At 48.4% G+C, this 20499-nt stretch overlaps 1 protein-coding gene across 1 annotated transcript in view; it reads left to right on the top strand.

Moving 5' to 3' along the window:
- The window catches only part of LOC144817690 (long-chain-fatty-acid--CoA ligase ACSBG2-like), a 721416-nt gene that overhangs the window by 341430 nt on the left and 359487 nt on the right, over nt 1–20499 (top strand). Inside the window, exon 8 of the mRNA XM_078674437.1 lies at nt 6164–6345. Within this exon, the coding sequence (XP_078530563.1) occupies nt 6164–6345 (182 nt within the window). The remainder of the gene's footprint in view (nt 1–6163; nt 6346–20499) is intronic.

Below are 20499 nucleotides of genomic sequence, written 5' to 3'. Positions count from 1 at the left end.
CACAATACCTGGTGGGTTAAGATCCACAAGAAGTGTGGAAAACCTCCTTCTGAAGCCACAAAAATTCAACAAGACAAAAACTGATAAACAATCCTCAGGAATGACACCCAGGATATGGAATGCCCTTCCCCCGGAAACAAGACTGAACCCCTCCAGCTCATCCTTCAAATTGGAAGTAAAAGGCATCCTTATGGCAAAATTCAGGGCAGGAAGAGCGAGACATAGCCCCTCCTTCACCACCGGCGGTATTTGTGCAGCTTGCGCCTCCCGCTTCGCGGGAGATGCTTCGTGAAGCAGACCGGCAGCAGGGCTGACTACAAGCCCCAGGGACCATCAGGACAGGAAGAGCGAGACACAGCCCCTCCTTCACCACCGGCGGTATTTGTGCAGCTCGCGCCTTCCGCTTCGCGGGAGACGCTTCAGGGAGCAGACCGGCAGCAGGCCTGACTACAAGCCCCAGGTACCATCGGGGCAGGAAGAGCGAGACACAGACCCTCCTTCACCACCGGCGGTATTTGTGCAGCTCGCGCCTCTAGCTTTGCGGGACGCGCGCGGGCGCGCGCCGGGCGAAGCATGGGCCAAGGGCAGGCCCGTCCTAGCCCATCCTCGCCAGGAAGAGGCAGGGCCCCCTCTCTTTCATCTGTGCTTTGGTCTATAAGGACTTAAGGTACTGTTTTTTTAGGCGGACTATGTGGGCTGTACTTTGAGATCACCAGTAAAAGGTAGCTGTACAAAAGAAAATAGTTTACCAAACCCAAACTTGATTGTAGGATCTCTGGTGTAAACCATTCTCGATATGGGCAAAAGGAAGTCAATGGAGGGTGGTGGTTCAGCTATGAACACGATCAAGAAAGGGAAAAAGGCGAAGAAAGCATTACATGCGGGAAGTAATTGTGTTTTGACGAGAATCGAAGCAATTGTAAATGAATGTGAAGAAGTTTTGGGAGTCAACAACATTACTAATAAGGCTAATCCCCTAGATTAGGCCCTATCTCAGTGCAAAAGGAGAGTAATTCCATCAACTTTTAATAAACAAGTTCAAAAGCTCCCTACACTTACAGTCCACACTCCACCGGCTGAGGATTAATTGGTGAATCTGCCTGATGGTATTTTAAACGAAAGCATGGGCTTGTCTATCCAAGGGGCACCTTATGACGGTGCAATTGTCAAACCACTTCTTTGCTCCAACAGGTTTGCAATCTTAGAACACATCACTGAGGGTATGCCTCCTGTTTCACTTAGTGAGCACAACACTTCAGCAACCATGTCTATTTCTAGAACTGGATGCAACTGTGGTGGTATTAATGAGGGTCTGTCGCTGAAAGTCGAAACACTGCAAAGAGAGGTGGGTTCCTTAAAGGAAATGCTTGCAGTGCTATCACGCAGAATGGATCAGCCCCTCCCTATACCTGTGCCACTTCCACCGTCCATCCCTACAACTGTAGCATTCAGAGTACTGTCTGGAGTCGTTCCAGGGGTAAAGGATAGGCCCAGTTCTCATACAGTTAACCAACCCCATGGTTCTACTAATATGGCCACAGCATCTAGAACTATCAGATCCTATGCTAAGACCGCCAAAGCACAAGGCATCCCTGGTAAATACACAAGTACAGCAAGACCTCAGGGTTTACCCCCTACACTGAGGAGCAGAACACTTGGGTTAGACCAATTACATCAAATACACGAAGTACCACCCACATAGGGAGTAACCCACCAATTGTTTATATGACCAGAGTCCCCAAAATTATACATAGCCATGGCTATGAGAGCAGTGAATCTCTACATAACAAATCCATTCATTGGCTATGTCATGTGAGGGGATGCAGGTCAATCATACAGGAAGACTTGTTGAAAGTAAGGAGGATCACAATGGCTAACTCCCAGATTGATTGCATTGAGCTTCAGCTAATAAATCCAGAACTAGTAGAGAATCTAGTGGCCTTAGAGATCCGCACTTTCTCCCCTGAGCACTCTATGATTCAGATTAGATGCTCCCCTCTTTGGTCACCAGTTAGCCAGGCTGTGCTTGAAGTTCAAGAGAGGGTGGTGAAAGAGTCCGGACTCAATTTAGTAGACTGACTAGATGCGGTTTCACAACAAGATCTGCCCAGCGACCCATTCGGAGGCAATCACTGTAAGTCCGTTCCTTACCCAACTAGTTTAAATGTAAAAAGAATAGAGGGGGTTGGAGGCAATGTTGATCTTGTGAGGTGCGCTGAAGGTAGTAGCGTGGGGGATGATGGGCGTAGTATAAGGGTGATCCAATTTCTCTCCTGGAACACAGCAGGTTTGCAGAAAAAATGGTCTCTTCCGGAGTGGAATGAGTTTATACAGAAACACGATGTCTGTTTGTTTAAGGAAACATGGAGTATGGCCCCTCTGTATAAATCAGGGTACACTACTTATTTTGTTCCAGCCCTAAATTCAGGGAAAGGGCGTCCGTCAGGGGGATTACACATATGGATTAACATCTCTTTGAATTGGTCCATTACTACAAATAATTTTCTCTCATATGATGTGTTACATTTGACGATTAAAGGGCCACACAATAGCACAAATGTGGAACTGTTCAACGTGTATGCGAGAGGGTCTCCTGGGGCTCAAACATCATATACCCAGTCAGTGCTGGAGCAAGAATTATCATGCCTGTCGCCTCTCTACAATATTATTGTAGCAGGGGACCTTAAATACGCATACGAACCAATGAGCAGGGAAGATCTCCTGGGCACAAATGAGGAAGACAACAAATGGGCTATTCCTTCTCTCAATATAGCCCCTATTAAGAAATGGTCACAAATCGCTATCCAGATTAATGCCTTAACCCTTGAACACAACTTAAGAGCAGTAAATGGTAGAACTCGCTCTGATCTGTGCGGGGCTCATCCCTTCAATAGGATTAGTTCCCCGTCTAGGATAGACTATATCTTGTTAGATGTCCATCTATGGGTGGATCTTGTAGACATAGAAGTGAGACACACTCTGGGTAGTGACCACAATCCCTTATGCATGCAAATTAACAATAAATGGGCACCTATCGCTGTTAATTCAGCTGATGGTCTTAGAATGACGACAAAAGAGATTGTGCCCTCTAATTGTAACTGACGCCTTAAATGGCATAAGGTCTTGCACCAAGATGATAAATTGCTTAGCATAAGAAGCTTATTGACGAGAAGACTGGGGAACTTGAAGAGAGCAATGACGACCCTGCGAAAATTCCTGCTTTCCCTTTCTTTAACTACTTCCAAAATTTAATAGAAAGGTTGGGTACATTTTTCACCATCAAGAAAAGTAGTGTAGTGAGAGGATGCCCACCCAGGCCCATAAATCCCTGGTATTCGGCTGCATGTAGGGAAAAGAGGCAGGTGTTATCTGTAGCCCTAAGGGAGAAAGGTCTGGCCAGTATAAGAGTGGCTAGAAAAGAGTATGTCAGGGCGCAAGAGATAGCAAAGCGCAATTGGGAAGAGTCCCATTGGCAGGACCTCAAATCTGCCTCGCATCAGAAAGATCCTGCCCTGTTTTGGGAATTAATTGATAAAGGGTCCCAAAGGGGATCAGACCCAATCCCCAATCACATCATGGGGCAACAGTGGCATGACCATTTCCAGAACCTATATTGTAACAATGTAGACATGCTGCCCCCACAGAGCGAGACTTATTCACCCACATCAGGGGCTTCTACACCATTAGAACCCTTCAATACTCAGGAGGTAACAAGGGAAATAGAGAGTATAGCTCCGGGAAAGGCGGCGGGTTCAGATGGCCTACCCGGCGATCTTTTCCTGCATGACCCGAAGCCCTGGGAGCACTTTATCTCGCTTCTGATTAATTTTATTGTCAGAGGCAATGCAGTTCCCGAATCCTGGAGGGGAGCCGAAGTGTTACCAATATATAAAAAGGGGGATAGGGAGGACCCTGACAACTACAGGCTGATCAGTCTGATCAACGTGATTCAGAAGGTGGTTGGCAGGGTGCTCCTCTCGAGGATAAGGTCCTGGATGGAGGATGGGAATATCCTCTTGCACTTTCAAGCAGGTTTTAGGCAGCGGGTGGGTACGATGGACCAAGTGTTCAGGTTTTGTATGATCCATTGGAAAACTGTGGTCATAGGGAAAGGCAGCTTATATCTGGCCTTTATTGACCTGAAAACAGCTTTTGACTTGGTCCCACGAGTAAAGCTCTGGCAGGTCTTGTATGATTTGGGCATTCCCCCCTTGATATTATCAAACGACTCCATGGGGGTAACTATGCCAGAATCAGGTGGAGCGCACAGGGTCAGTTAACAGAGAGGATAGAGGTGAATAGGGGGGTATGCCAGGGCTGCGTATTGGCCCGACTTTGTTTTCTCTCTTTGTGAATGGGGTGGTTGACCATTTAAGAGAGGATCCATCCGATGCCTCAACCCTGGCTGTAGAGAAACCCCCCACACTCTTCTATGCTGATGACACCCTCCTGATATCAAAAAGCCCAAGTAGCCTCCAAAAACTACTAGAAAGATTTAGCCAGTTCTGTGATGCATGGGGATTATCCATCAATACTACCAAAACTAAGTTAATGACACTATCCCGATTGAAGCGGTTCCGAAACAATATTTCTCTTAATGACACCCCACTAGAACTGGACAAATCCTTTGATTATTTGGGTATCTGGATCACTAATTCAATGAAGTGGAGTTCACATATGGCTAAAATGCTCCTAAACCACAAGCCGGTGTCCGGGACAATCTTGAGAGAACAACGTCTCTCTATAAGCAAACCTGTTACCCCGGCCCTTGTAGTGTATGATGGGAAAGCGTTATCCTCGGCTCTATATGGGTCAGAATTATGGCGTTTCGAGAATTCTGCTGATCTAATAAGGTCGGAAAACAAGTTTTTTAGAGGTTTGATTTCGCTTCCTCCCTCTACCCCATTGAAACCCCTTTATCATGACCTGGGTAAACGCTCCATCAAGGTCATTGTTCGCCTTCGTCCCTTATTATTTTGGGCACGGTTAAGAACGACTCCCGAACTGGCTAACTATGCTGCTGCTCTCAATGAACTCATTAAAGTGGATTCAGGTCACAAGATCAAATGGATTTCCAATCTCAGGCGGCTTGTACTGGACATAGGGTATGGGGAAGCATGGGATAGTCAGACCCCGCCACCGAAACAAGACCTAAAAAAAGCATCCTGGGAATGGGTGGAGTTGGAGCTGGTGAGGAGTCTGAATAAGGGTGTTCTTCCCGAGCGGTTCCTGGAACATAAGCCTGTCCGGAAACTGGAACCCTATTTAGACTTCATTCAGACACCTAGGGACAGGTCGCTGTATATGAAACTGAGAATTGAAATCCTCCCACTTAACAATCTAATTGTAGGCTGGACGAGGCTGGACGAGGCGAGACCCAATAGCCGCAGCAGCCTCATGTCCTGGCTGCACAGCCACCACGGAGTCTATTGCACATTTCCTTTTGCATGCCCAGCTTATAGATGTGCGAGAAGCAAATGGCTTAAACCTATTTGCTTAAAGTTGGGCTCAAGGAATTATCAGGTAGTTTTACGAATTCTAAGAACTGATACTACCTCTCTTACTGTGGTCTGTGGGGTTGCAAAATATTTGGGATGTGCATGGTTAACACAGTTGAAGCTTTTAGCGAGAAAAACAAGAGGGAGGCTCTGTATAGACTAGTTATGTGAAGTATTGTCCTTCTCTGTTTTCTAGCCCATTTAAATGTTATTGTTTTTACCTTATAAATATTTATAATTGCAATGTTGATGAATTTTATATTACTGATCGCATGGTTTAATGGTTTTTTAAATTGTGAAATTGGAATATACACGCTTTTATGATATTTTTATATTGAATAAAGTACTACAACAGCGACTAAGTGGGGTTCATTTGAATCTGCACTGATGGTGTGGAAAAGAAGAAACTGAGGTCAGTGTGTTGGGGTGGCACCTATATAGGCACATTGCCACCAGTGTGAGGGCACAGCTAAAAAAACTCCGGATCCAATCTGACAGCTGGGGAATATTCTATGGTAAGGAATCTGCAGCTAAATTCTTCATCAAATATAACTATAACTCTATGTCAGGTTCAAGTCACAGACCAATGAAGGTGAGGATATGTATTAAAGGATTAAATCTGTCAACATTCAAGTCAACTCTCTCTGTACTTTCTTTAATGGCAGGGCTCCTTGGTTGACACGCTGAAGGAGGTGAGACCCACTGTGTTGCTTGGGGTACCACGGATTTGGGAGAAGATTCAAGAACATTTGGTTGAGCTGGAATCCAAATTATCTCCAATTCAGAGGTCCATCAACATTCGGGCAGGAGACCTTGGCCTAGAAACCATCCTGAACTCCAAGAATTGGTATGTCATCTGAGGGATGTCAGTTAATCTCTTTTAAGGTAGTGTGTGGATGTGATGCATGAGCAGTGTTGCAGGGGTATCAAGAAGCATGACAAGTGAGAAAAACCTGGATGGTAAAGTCAAAAGGGCATATAAATCGAACAGACCTATCAGTGTTCCTCGCAATCTTTTAGTTCCATATTAATAGAACGTGGATTCTAGGGACTTTCCTAATACAATTGTTCACACTTGTAATATCTAAAGGTAGAGCAAACAGTGTACCATAGCCTAGAGTGTGAGCTGACTCTGATCCAGTTATAAGACGTTTATGAGAACTCCATTATCAGGGAATCTCTTGATACTTAAAATCCAAACTCCCTCTTACAAGCAGTGACCTAGGGGCCTCGGGCACGCATTAAACATGGGTATTAAATAAATGATAATCTTCACAAGTGTAAATGGTTGTGAACTTATCAGCAGACTCCCAGGAGATATTTAGTTTAAAGGCTAAAAGGCTGTGCTTGAAATAATGTGGTCTTCATTCACATCTCCACTTTGTCACTTGACCAAATAGTTGAATACATATGAGCTAATCACTGCATCTCACTATGCTGGAAATTGTGTGGTTGAGTACATGCAAAATTGAATGCTAATTTCCTGCTTTAGCTTTTATCATTCATTTATTTATTTTTAGATGCTATATAGCACCAGCTAGATCTGAAGATATCAAAGCGCTTTACATATAATGTGAGCAAGCTTGCTTGTTTGTATTCTCCAGCTAACGTAAACTGAGGAGAATACGTCTAAGGATTGTTTTTGTGCAGGAAGGTCCCCCTTCATTCACAAAAACAATCCTGTCTACAATGCAGGCACTAGCACCATAGTGCAAGGGTGCCAGTGTTAGCGCCAGGCAGCAGTTTGTGCGCCAGAGCAGGCAGAGTTCATGAAAACATCGGATAATGTTAAATTCAGCGCATTCCTCGTCTGTGCTGCGGAGCAAGGTGGTTTGCAGCATTGGGTTGCGTGAATAATTCTTAATGCTCCTCAGTATATAACAATTCCAAAATGTTACATAGGAAGTCATATTGTTCCCTCTGAATAACTTTTCCCCCATCCTCCCGACATATCTGTATCAATGTTTGGCAAACAGTGTTCAAATTTTAAGTATTTAGCATACCAAAGTAAGTAAATATTGGTGAAAAAGTAAAAAATTAAAGGGATCTCAAAACATGTCACTTTAGCCAGGGAAACCTACCTGTAGGAAATCTGTCTTTTCTGTGTCGTCACCTCAGATTTTTCACCTTTTAATGGAACCTATATTTTAGATGAATTTAGAACTCTGTACTTGACCCCTGCTAAACAGTAGTAAAATACCTGTGATCCCCCCTATGCATACTCCTAATTAGTATATTTAACTTAGAATATGTTGCATAATGTACCCAGGGCCTTGACGTTACCCAGGGCCTTGAAGTTAAATGTCACTACTGCACTACAGTACCTATTCGAGCAATCCACTATAATTGTAATGCAAACATGGTTTTAAACCCACCACTGTAGTAGCCTGACTATAACAGTGCAAAACACACACTATGACCTGTCAGAATAAATCCTTTTGACAGGTAAAAACTTCTCATTTAAATATTAGTAAGTCACTCCTATCTGAAGCTTGTAGCCTACAAGGTAGGGTGCATTGCATTAAAAGTGTGACATGTAGACACAAAATGTTTTTTCAATGTCCCTACAGTGACAAAGGCCTTACAAGTGATTTTCTCTGTGGCAGGCCAAGCTGTCCTATGTAGAAAACTAGAGCACAGATTTCAATAATAATACTGTATCTCTGAAATGGGAACAACTTCTCCCAGCCAGTGATAACCCTTGAATGAGGGTGAAAATGTGCGAAATGCCTCCCAGATGCAAACAATGGTGGAGTTCAAGGAACCTACTGACAAGGAGTGTAAAGAGAAGCTAAAATGACCTAAGCAAGAAACTACAATACCAAACTCACATATTAAAAACAAATCAGAAGATTCCTCAACATTGGAAGCTATTCTGAAAAAACGTAACACTGTCCAGGATATTGCACAGAGCACCAGACCAACACAGATATGCCCCAGGTGGAGGTGGCAGGCATTAGGAAAGATCTGAAGGACTTGAACATCAGACTCACTCACGCGGAGATCTGGAGCGTTGAAGACCAAACTATGGATACTTATCTCACAAGACGTTGTGAGAGACCGTGTAATGAGGAGAAAGCAGTGGTATGGTACAACGTCTCTGCATGTTAATGAAATAAACTTTTTTGCATCTTGTAGTACATAATCCCATTTGTATATATTTGTTGCAAGATGCCTTTAAAACTAAAGGTGTTCCTAAAGTTAAGCAATGAAGGACACTACCTTAGTTACTCATAACTTCAGTTATCCTGCAAATAAATACTTGCAACCGCTTTGCGAGGCATGCAGTATACACTATAGTGTGGAAGCTTTGTGGAAGCTCCGCCCGCTCTCCGACCCCTCTTCTTCATTGGCTTAGGTTCTAAATGCTGCCTTCCAATTGGTCTTAAGAATGTTAGTCCCTCCCCATAACAGCCATGTCGGTCATTTGTGTCCTTCCACGGCTACTGGGCCCCTCACAGCACAGACTACTTTCTTCCCGTGGCCCCTCCCCCCTCCCGCAGTCCGATGCCATCTCGCTACAGCATTCCCCGCCTCATCGCCTGCCGCACGTATTGCTATTTACAATGCAATAGAGTCCGTTTGCATTGCCAATGCTTGTTTACCACTGGATGGACACACCTTATGGTCTTCTACAAATTGATGTGCGTATCACCGCTACAGCTGGGAAGACACGCCTTTGTAGTGGCGCTTACTAGTTGATGCACGTCACGTCATGACGTGACGTGCGGCGGCCATCTTAGGAGCTGCGCGCGCATCCAGCATTGGAGGCGCGAGTTCCGAGAGAGACACAGCGCCGGCTCGGCGCTCTTCAGTTAAGCAATTGTAAGAAATAAAGAAACGTACTACCTTACAACTGGGTCATCTTTATTATAAAGTAGCAACATTACAGTGGTGACGAGGACGGGACGCGACCAGAACCCTCGAGAGAGAATCACGGAAGATCCAGCACATACGGACCCTGTGGCAGCAAGAACCGGAGAGGCCACGCAAGACACGAGTAGCGCCAACGGATCACAGCCAGGACCGAGGCCAAAGATAAGTGCACATAAAGAAAAAACTGAAGAGCGTGGCAGAGCCCATAACTGCCCGAACAGAGAAGTCAGCAGGAGGGCGGCGCATAGACTGCGTACTAACCAGAAAAGCGCGCCAAACCCAAACAGACCTCTTACACTAGAGGCAGCGAGCTGGCAGCCACAAAGCAGGAGGAGGGGGCTGACATCAAGAGTCCCCAGGCGCAACCCTACAAAGTAGAAGCAGACAGCACCCCAGGCAGCCCCACCAGCAAAGCGGACAGGGCATCCACAGGCAAGGGAGAGAAGATGAGCACACCTGCGGGGTACGCCATAGCGCCGGTCCAGTTCCTACCGAAACCAGGAGAGCCACTGATGAAGTGGGAGGACTGGCGAGAGTATATAGACAACTTCATAGGAGTCCTAGAGGATGAAAATGAAGAGGAATTCAACTCCAAAAGGAAGAAACGCATACTACTACTAAATCTGGGACCGGAAGGACTCAGGATATACAAGAGCCTGGTGCCCAAACAAAGAGATAGCACGGACGATGACGTGTATGCCCATGCCATTGATGACCTAAATGAACATTATCGACCCACTGTATGTGTATCAGTCGACAGATTCAACTTCCAGCAGAGGAAACAACGATCGGGAGAGTCGATCGAGGAATATGTAGCGGCCCTGAAGAAACTAGTGGCCACGTGCAGGTACAGAGAGTGGGAGGAAGAGTTTATCAAAGACCAGATAGTGATGCACACCTCCAGCACGAACGTTCAAGACAAGCTGTGGGCAAGTGGAGACACCACACTCAAAGATGTGATGGTCATCGTCAAGAGAGCAGAGCTTGCACGCAGGTGCGCCGACGCTACCAAGAAAGACACAGCACCCAGTGCCATGGTAAACAAGGTATACGAGGAAGAACCTCGCAGGGACCAGAAGTACAAGGGCCCGCGCAAAAAGGACCCAACAAATGGCAAGGCAGCACGGGACAGCAAGGAAAACAAGCTGGCAACGACACCAAGAAGGCATGCTACAGGTGTGGGAGTTGGTCCCACGAGGCACACGACAGAAGATGTCCCGCATTCAGGGCCAAGTGCATGCACTGCGGCATCATCGGCCATTACGAGAAAGTGTGCCGGAAGAAATTGTCAAAGAATGTGGTGCGATACGTTGACCAAGAAGAGGGAAACCAGGACGAGACCCATGATGAAGAAGTAGTCACGGTCTTATGCATATATGACCAGGTATTGAGCGTGGAGGGGACGAGGACAACCAAACCAGTGCTAGAAATGATGATGGGTGGTATAACCATCAGCCTGGTGGTGGATACTGGCTCCCCTTACACCATAGTGCAAAGAGCGGTGTGGGACGACACCTTCAGACCTAGGCTAGGACCCGAGTTGGAGAAACTGGACATTCGACCAGTCACATATAATGGCGACCGCATCCCTATGGTGGGCTTCCGGCTCCTAAAGTTCGAGTTCAGAGGCCGTTCAGCACTGTGTAAACTGTACGTCTCAGAGAGGGGACCGTCTGTACTGGGATGGCTGGATCAGGGTGATTTGGGAATAAAATTGGACCCAGGAGGGAAAGAACAGATCCTGCTCACAGAACCGGACACATGGCCCAATCTGTCGAAGTGGAAAGAAAATTATCCAAAGGTATTTGGAGGCACAGTGGGAAAACTGGAGAGATTCCAACACAAAATTATACTCAAGAACGACGCCAGTCCTGTAGCCCACAAAGTTAGGAATGTACCGATAGCGGTGAGAGAGGCAGTCCAAACAGAACTTCAAGACTTGGAAAGGAAAGGAATAATTGAACCCATTACCTGTGCGGAATGGCTCGCACCGTTGGTGGTAGTCATGAAGCCCAACGGAAAGGTCAGGCTGTGTGTTGACTTGAGGGAGCTAAACAAGAACATTGTCGTGGAAAAATTCCCCCTCCCAAGAATAGAGGAAATGTTGGCGAGAACCAGAGGGGTCAAATGGTACTCCACCATCGATTTGACCTCCGCTTACCACCAAATTGAATTGCACCCAGATAGCAGAAAACTCACTTCATTCATCACCCCATTTGGCTGCTACCAGTTCCGCCGCATGCCGTTTGGACTGGCCTCAGCAGCCGCCGTGTTCCAGAAGTTAATGCACCAGCTGTTTAGGGACATGACGGGCATTCAATATTTCCAGGATGACATTCTGGTGATGGGGCGAGACAAAATGGACCACGATCAGAAGCTGGGAAAGGTGCTAAAAACCCTGGAAATCAAAGGCCTCACCGCTGAGTGGACAAAATGCCGACTGGGCCTGGAGTCAGTTACATATCTAGGCCATGAAATTGGGGCACAAGGCATCACACCTAAAGCGGAAAATATGAAGGCGATCGCTGAAGCTCCACCCCCCACCAACAAAGAGGAGGTTAGATCATTCCTGGGCATGGCGGAGTACTACAGTAAATTTGTGGTACACTTTGCTTCCAAGACACACCACATGAGGATGCTGACCAGGGAGAACACCAGTTTCCAATGGACACCAGAGGCTCAAAGTGAGTTTGACACAATTAAGAAGAACGTCACTGGAGCAGTGCCGCTAAAAGGATATGATCCACAGGGCGCCACGGTGCTCACAACCGACGCCAGTGATAAAGGCTTGGGTGCAGTGCTTATGCAAGATCGTGGACAGGGACAGATGGAGACGATCAGTTTTGCATCCCGGACATTAACGGCCACTGAAAGCAAATACAGTGTAATTGAAAAGGAGATGTTGGCCGTGGTGTGGGCCACATCGAGATTCAGGCAGTTCCTCTGGGGGACCCGATTCCTGCTCAGGACAGACCATAAGCCCTTGGTGAAGGTGCTAACATCTAGTGGACACGCTAATGCTACTCCCAGAATATCCAAGATGACATTGAAACTACTTGAATTCAGGTATGATGTGGAGTACATTACAGGAAATCGGAACCGAGTAGCAGACTACCTGAGCAGGGCGGCGGCCATGGAGCCAGGCGAAGAAGACCCCACTAACCAAGGCAAATTGGTAGCCCTAGTAGAGGATCAGGAGAAGATCATCAGCTACCAGGAGTGGACAGATGAATACGAGGAGGACAGTGTCATGAAGGAAGTAAAAATGTACATCATCAAGGGCTGGCCAGATAAACGACACGTGAGTGAACACATCAAGCCATACTATGAAGTGAGAGAAGAATTGTCGGTAGGGGACAGAGGAGTGTTTGTATATAGAGGAGCCAAAGTGATCCCCCCAAGGAACCTGATCACCAAGTTACTGGACATGTTACATGAGGGCCACCTCGGCATTGGAAAATTGAAATTAAGAGCAAAGCAAAACTACTGGTGGCCCGGCATGGACATAAGAGCAGAGAGGCATGTCAGAGAGTGTCCACAGTGCCAAGGAGCTGACAAGATGCTCAAACCCCTGCGTCCTGCATTAGGACAGTTCGAAATTCCGCAGAACCCGTGGGAGGAGTTATCCATAGACATATTAGGACCCATTCTTGATGACCAGGGCACTCAGAAATATGTATGTGTCCTCATGGATCGATACTCCAAGTGGCCGGAGGTGAAGGTGGACGAGACCATGGACACGGAGAACATTCTAAGATTCCTGTCGGACACGTTTGTGAGAGAGGGTATCCCCAAGGCCATCCTCAGTGACAATGGCCCCCAATTCACGTCCGAAAGGTGGAACCAATTCATGCAGAGGAACGGCATCGCGAGCAGACACACAGCCATCTACCATCCAGCTGGGAACGGCTTGGTGGAACGTTTTAACAGGGTGGTGATGGGTGCCGTACAAGCTGCGATTTCAGGTAACAAGGATTGGGAGAAAGCCATAGAGAACATGGTATGGGCCTACAGGATAACTCCAACTGGAACCGGATACAGCCCATTCCAGATTTTGAGAGGGCGTGAGCCTTTCACCCATGACAACCGGGTTTGGAAGGAGAAAGTTATCACCAGTGAGTGGTCTCCCGCGGTGGTACGTGCCAACCTGGAAAAGGCACAATCCATCTATACCAACCACTACAACAAACGGAAGAATGTGAAAGGAACAAGATTGGAACAGGGCGAGTGGGTCAGAGTAAAGTTGGCAACGTTACAGAAGAAAGGTGACAGTAAATACAGCAGGCCCATGCAAGTCAAGGAAGTATACGATCGGGCGGCCCTGCTGAGTGATGGAAATGTGTGGTCCCAAGACCGCATGGCCAAGTGCAACAAGATCCTGCAATGGAAGCAATTTGGAGACGACTGGGAAGATAGGGATGAACCGAACATTGAGATGGATCAAGACACTGGTGAGCAGCATGGAGGAGGAAATGCCAGAGATGAACTGACAGAGGAGAGGAGAGTGAATGATCACCAAGAAACAGATATGGACTTACAAAGGAGGAACACAGAAGAGGCTGCCGCTGGGCTGAGAGAGGAAAGTAGCGAGGTGGTGCAGAGCCAAGGCCCCCCGGAGAACCCCGCCAGGGTGACCAGGAGTGGTAGGTCTGTGATGAGGCCCTCCAGGTTTCGAGATTACGATATGGACAGTGAACTGTAAGTGACTTTATTGTTGTTTGGAAAAAAGGGAGATATGTAGTGGCGCTTACTAGTTGATGCACGTCACGTCATGACGTGACGTGCGGCGGCCATCTTAGGAGCTGCGCGCGCATCCAGCATTGGAGGCGCGAGTTCCGGAGACACAGCGCCAGCTCGGTGCTCTTCAGTTAAGCAATCGTAAGAAATAAAGAAACGTACTACCTTACAACTGGGTCATCTTTATTATAAAGTAGCAACATTACAGCCTTATGCATTAACACGCCCAGAAATAGAATGTTCATGGAAGTTTCTTGTCGGAACTCCCCAAGTGAAACGGCAAGTGACGGAAGGTGTAGCTTCCCAGGCAAGGCTCGGTGGGAGTTGAGGTACAGAATCTGTGTTGAGGAAGTACAGAAAAGGCAGGCCGGGAGTATTTGCCATGCGCTTTGGGCTCCGAAGGACTAAGGAAGGAAGTATGAGCTATGAAACTGTCAGTGTTAACGTTACACGAGGCGGACACACGGGAGAACGTAAGGCATGCCCACGAGGTTCCTTCACCTTAAAAGTGGCTAAAAGAGCCAATGGAATCTCTGGGCTACTGACAATAGTCCCGTGGAGTTGAATCTTCTCACCCTGTTGACAGGAAGTAGCAACAAACGGCATGTTAAGATTTAACTGGTTTATTGAAGTAAAAGAGCCCGTGACGAAGTGCACCATAGCTGCAGACCCCAGAACGCAACTAACGAACAGCTAATGTTCTAGACTGCGGAGTACAGTCAGTAAAGAACTGTGTGTCTGTTTAATATGGCTCATAAGCTTGACTTCAGAGATCTCCGTGAATCCGCACATTAACCCTCTGTGCTACTTCAGGTGTAAAAACAGTCACTAAACTAAATCCTGATCTCGCTCAACAAGATACATCCTTCACCAGTTAGCTTGACATTTTTATTGTTGCCTGTAAACTCCTAAACACACAAGGAATTCAGCCCACTCTCAGGCGGTTTTTTAAGCCCATGTTATCTATACTAAGCACAAGTAACAAAAAAATATCTTTGTGAGAAAAATACCTCACGGGTATCCGACCTCCCCAAATACAGTTTGCCGAATGTTGCAGCTTGGCCATGGTACACAGTACACGTTTTGACTTTACAGCAGAGATGAACCCTTTGTGCTACTAAATCATAGCGAGTCAACTGCAAGTTGACAAAACACTAACAGTCAGTAACAGGATTTATAATCAGCACAGCAGGGTTTAATTTTTGACACTTACCAAGGCAGTGGGTGGTGCAGCTGGTAAAATAAAGCCAAACTGATGTCAATGCCTGGGTCGCTGAAGTGTCTGTCACCTTGTTGGCTGCAGACAGGTGCTGGAAATTTTCATAAAGGGTACGGGTGCGTGAAAGCAAGAAGCTCATGCGGTGCAGTACGTGGCTCGTGCCTGTGCCTTTTAAAGTTAGCACATAGCACAGAGCACCTTCTCTCCCAATTTGAGGATTAACCCCTGTAGTGTCCTGCTGGACACGTTCTAGTTGTTATGATGTAAACCTACACTTTACACCCACCCACCACTGGCATCACGAGTGACGTGACCCAGTCAAAAAGGGGGCGGACCGCACGTGCTCTGGGCCATTCACTAGCCCACCATCCTGGTGTCCTCACTGTGTGTCATCTCACACCAACAGACACCGGTCTCGTCCATCAGCCACGATGGCGAGCTGCACGGGGTCACCCCGTGGTGAGTGACGGGGTCACGGCCGGCGGGCGCGCTGGCACATGATCGGCTGCACCACCAGTCACTCTGCTGGCACTGCAATCAGACTCGAACTCCTCGCAGCGCCCGTGATCATGCCAGTCATGATCATACAGCGCAGCGGCCTGTTGCAGCGGCGAACAAACTTGACTCCACTCCGACGAGGAGCAGCCCCCGCCGCATTTCTCTGGCGACCTCACTTCCTGCAGTCCAGTGCAGGACCACATGAGGTCACACAGGGGATTTAATAGACACCCCCAGCGCCCTGGTGTAATCGGCAGAGTGTGGGCTGCTCACAGCCTCCCACATCGCGTGGCGCAGTGAGGCCGCAAATTGTTACATTGTAGCACTGCAGCAAAGCACTTTGCCAAAGCTGAGAAGTATGATACTTAACTGGTAGGAGCCAGAGATGCCTGCTGGCAGCAAGTCTGCTGGGATCAGCACAGCAGAGCCATCGCACTACCACACAATTCAGTGGCATTTAAATGCGTGACAAAGCATTTCAGTGCGGTGATGCAGAACACCACACTGAAATGCGGGAATGTCACACGTGATGCGTGATACTTGGCAAGACTGCGTGGGGGAGGTGCCGCTCGCGCACGTGGTGCCAGCACCGCAGCTGCAATGAACACTCGGGACACCTTGGTTTGTTTGCTGCGTAGTCCCAACTAACTTTCTCGGGCCACGCCTCCTTTATTTATAGCTGGCGCATGATGACATGCGCCAGCGCTAATGTAACATCTCCGACGCGGGTAGACTGCACCGCTACCCCGCATCGGAGGACACTACATTCCTACTAACCTTTATTAAACAACAAACAAACAATGATCATTTTGATCTGTTACCAGTCACTAGAATTCCAGTCCCAGGTTCGTCACACCATGAAGTCGGCCAGCCAGGAGGATGGAGCCGGGTTTCTTCTCAGGCCATACCTGGAGGCCATACCCCATTATTGCCATACCGTGATGATGGCAATGATGGGGTCATTCCCTGCGAGGCTTCGCTCTCCTGGGATCTCGCTGGGGAACTCAGCAGACTTCCAGCTGGCGTTAACGGCAGTGAAGGTGTGTCCTGGTCTGATCGGTTCTCATCTTTGGTGGGGGTCGTCCCGTGACCACCATCCGGGCCCTCATCCACCGCTGGTTGAGGTGGCCTGGCGTCCAGGCATTCTGACACTTGCAGGTCCGGGGTTCTGGCAGGCACCTTCTTGAAGAATGAGAGGTTGCGAGTGACTTCTTCTGTTCCTCTCCTGGCTGTTACCATAGTGCCGGTTCTGCGGATGACTGTCCAAGGCCTATGCACAAATAGAAGCCGGAACTTACTCCCTGGGTATCTGTCCTTGATATAGACTCTGTCTCTCACCTGAATGACAGACATCCGGGCCCGTCGGTTGGCACTGGCTTGGTCATTGGAGTTGGTCTGGTTGGCTAGGGTCTTTCTGAGAGGGGGTCCAGCTTGGGTGATGCGGGATGGTGTCTCTCACTACTCGGCCCATGCTCGCCGGTCCCGGAGCTGCCTCGGTTGTGAGATGGTGCGTCAAACGGTATTCTCTCAGGAAACTGTATATGGCCCTCTCGAGCGGAGATTCATCTGCATGCGCAATGCGTATTACTTTGTTGAGAGTAGAACGGGGTCACTTTCAGGTGCTGAATTCCCCAGGTCTTGAGATAGTCTGTGAACTCTTGTCCATGGAAGGGTGGACCGTTGTCTGTCTTCACCACTTCGAATATTCCATGGGTAGCAATGGTCTTCTCAAACTTGATAACGACCTCCGTGGCTGTCTACTTCCCACAATTTCAACCTCAGGGTACTTTGTAAAGTCATCGATGATTACCAGTGCATAGTGTCCATCTGGGAGGTGTCCAAAGTCTACACTCACACACTCCCATGGTCGTTGGGGGTTTTCTTCTGTGATGACTGGGTGGGGGCGATCCGGTTGGCCCGCTGCTTGGCACCATGAGCATTTTCTGACTGTTTGGTCAACCAGTGTGTCCATCCCTGGGAACCACACTTTGGCTCTAAGCCCGCTCTTGGTTTTTACCATGCCTTGATGTCCCCGGTGTGCGAGGTCCACTGCTTGTTGAGGCAGGCTTGATGGTATCACCAGTCGTGGCCCTCGAAGCAGACAACCCCGGCTGTCGACCGAAAGTTCATCCCTAACCGACACCATTGACTCCAAGACGGTCTTTACTTGCGGCGTTCGTTGGGTCATGGTGAACTGAATGGGGCGCCAGTCACTCGATTGGACTGCTTTTACGGCCAGTTGCAGGTATTCATCATTCCAGGTGGCTTCTACAATGGTCTCAAGACTCATAGGCAGTGGTCGGGATCTTTCCGATACAAACCGGACATATTCTTCATTGTCTTCGGCATCCTCTTCTTCCGCTTTGGTGGCAGCTCTGGGATGCCTCGAGAGGTAGTCCGCGGGATTGGATGAGCCCGGCTTGTATTCCACTCGATAGTCATATCCCTGCAGCTGAAGGATCCATTTTTCAATCCTCGGTGGAGGTTTGGACGCTGATCCTTGAAACAGGGGGATAAGGGGTTTTTGGTCTGTGGACACTGTGAACGGATGGCCGTACAGTTAGACTGGAAGTGCCGACAGGCCCAGTGGATGGTAATCGCTTCTCGCTCAATTTGCGAGTATCTCTGGTCCCTGTCCGTCAGGGAGCGGCTTGTGGATGCTATCGGGGCCCACTCTCCATTCCCTTGCAACTGGGTGAGCACGGCTCTGAGCTCATATAGGCTGGCGTCCACGGCGACGTTTGTGGATCGGGTCGGGTTGAAGTATGACAGTGTCGTATCTGCCGACAGGGCGGATTTAGTATCCTTGAAGGCCTGCTCCTGTTCGACCCCATTGTCATGTGGTGGAGGATTTCGTCAGTTCCCTGAGGGGCTTTGTGAGGTTGGACAAATCTGAGACAAAACATCTGCAAACGTTCACCATTCCCAGGAAGCTTCTTATTTCTGAGATATTGGATGGGGTTTCTTGTACGTCTCGCACCTTGTCGGGGTCCGGGGCCACTCCTTGGTCTGAGAATGTGTAGCCAAAGAAGCCGATCTTGTTCTTTAAGAATTGGCATTTCTCTCTGTGTTAGGTCAGTCCGGACTCTTTGATCCTCTGGAGAACCCCACAAAGTCTCTGATGGTGATCTTCAGCCAATGACGCGTAGATAAGTAGGTCGGCACTTACATTTAGGACCCCTGGAAGCCCGCTGAGGACTTCACGGATGGTGTTTTGAAACACCTCCTCGGCACTCGATATCCCGAAATTGAGGCGTCGATATCTACTGAGACCGACGTGCGTAGAGAGGGTGGTGATGTATCGGGAGTCCGGGTGTAGTGGTAGTTGGTGATAGCCGGACCAGAGGTCCATCTTCGAGAACCACCTTGCGCCGTTCAGTTCTCCCAATATGTCGTCGATGGTCGGGGCTAGATGACGTTTCCTTTTTACCGCGGCATTTGGGAGGCGGATGTCCACGCAGATGCGGACTTGCCCCGGCTGTTTCGGCTTACGTGCCACTACGATTGGGGAAACTCACGTGGTGGGCCCGCTGACCTCTTCGATAATCCCTGGCTTCTCCAGCGCTTCCAACTCTTCTTTAACCTTCTTTCGCAGGTGGAACGCAATGCGCCTGTGCCTCAGCGTCACCGGTTGGACTGACGGGTCCATATGGAGAGAGACTTCTTTCCCTTTCAGGCATCCAATACCTTTGAAAACGTCTTCGAACTCCTCCATGATGGCCTCTAGTTCCTCCTCTTGTACCGCCATGGTGAATGATATGAGCCTCAGTTCTTCTGCTGATTGTCCACTTATCAGCAAACCGCTTCCTTCCTTGGTCACGTACACTGTGGTGGGGGTCTTGAGGTCCTGGTGTTGCAGGTCAGCCTTGAAGCACCCCAGGAGCGGAATTTGTGTCTTCTGGCCGTATGCAAACACTCTGATCCTCGCCTTGCGTAGGGGTGGGCGTGGACTTAGTTGGTTATATACATTGGCAGCCTTCAGTTCCATCGAGGCCCCTGTGTCAATAGTGGCTCTCACCTCCTGGTGGTGGATCTTAATTCTGCACCTTGGAAGCCATCGTCTCTTCCGTTGCGGCTGATCAACTGTGAACACATAGTGGACCGGGTAGTCTCCCGCATCGTCATCCAAGACCTCACTGTCCTGCTCTTCAGCTACAGTCTGTGATGCTTCCTTCCTTGACTTTGCTGACCGGCATACTGCCGCGAAGTGATTTATCCACCTGCACGCACTGCAATTTTTTGCTCTCGCTGGGCAGTCTTGCATGCGATGGGGTGTGCCTCCGCAGTATCCGCATTCCCTCTTCTTGTCTTGCTGTCTTCTCCCTGAGTTTTGGCGCACTTTAGGCCTCACCACGTTCGCCTTCTCCACCACGTTGACTTGATGGGTCGGTGGAGGGCCGCTTCCATGTGAGATGCTCTGGCTTGCGACATTTCCTTTGACCGGCCCAGAGTGAGGATGTCTGCTAGATGCTTGCCATCCTCCTGAAGAATGTTCACTCTGAGTTTGGACGAGTATCACCCTTGTATTATCTGACCCCGGTCTTCCTCCTGTTTGTCGCAGAATCCGCACGTGCTGGCCAGTTCTTTCAAACGTCCGTGGAAGGCGTCTAATGATTCCTCCGCTTCTTGCTTGTCCTGGCAAAAAATTAACCTTTCATAGTCCCTGTTCGC

Source organism: Lissotriton helveticus, chromosome 2_1, assembly GCF_964261635.1.
Source record: "Lissotriton helveticus chromosome 2_1, aLisHel1.1, whole genome shotgun sequence".
Lineage (NCBI taxonomy): Eukaryota > Metazoa > Chordata > Amphibia > Caudata > Salamandridae > Lissotriton > Lissotriton helveticus.
This window is presented reverse-complemented; position numbering and strand designations above follow the sequence as displayed.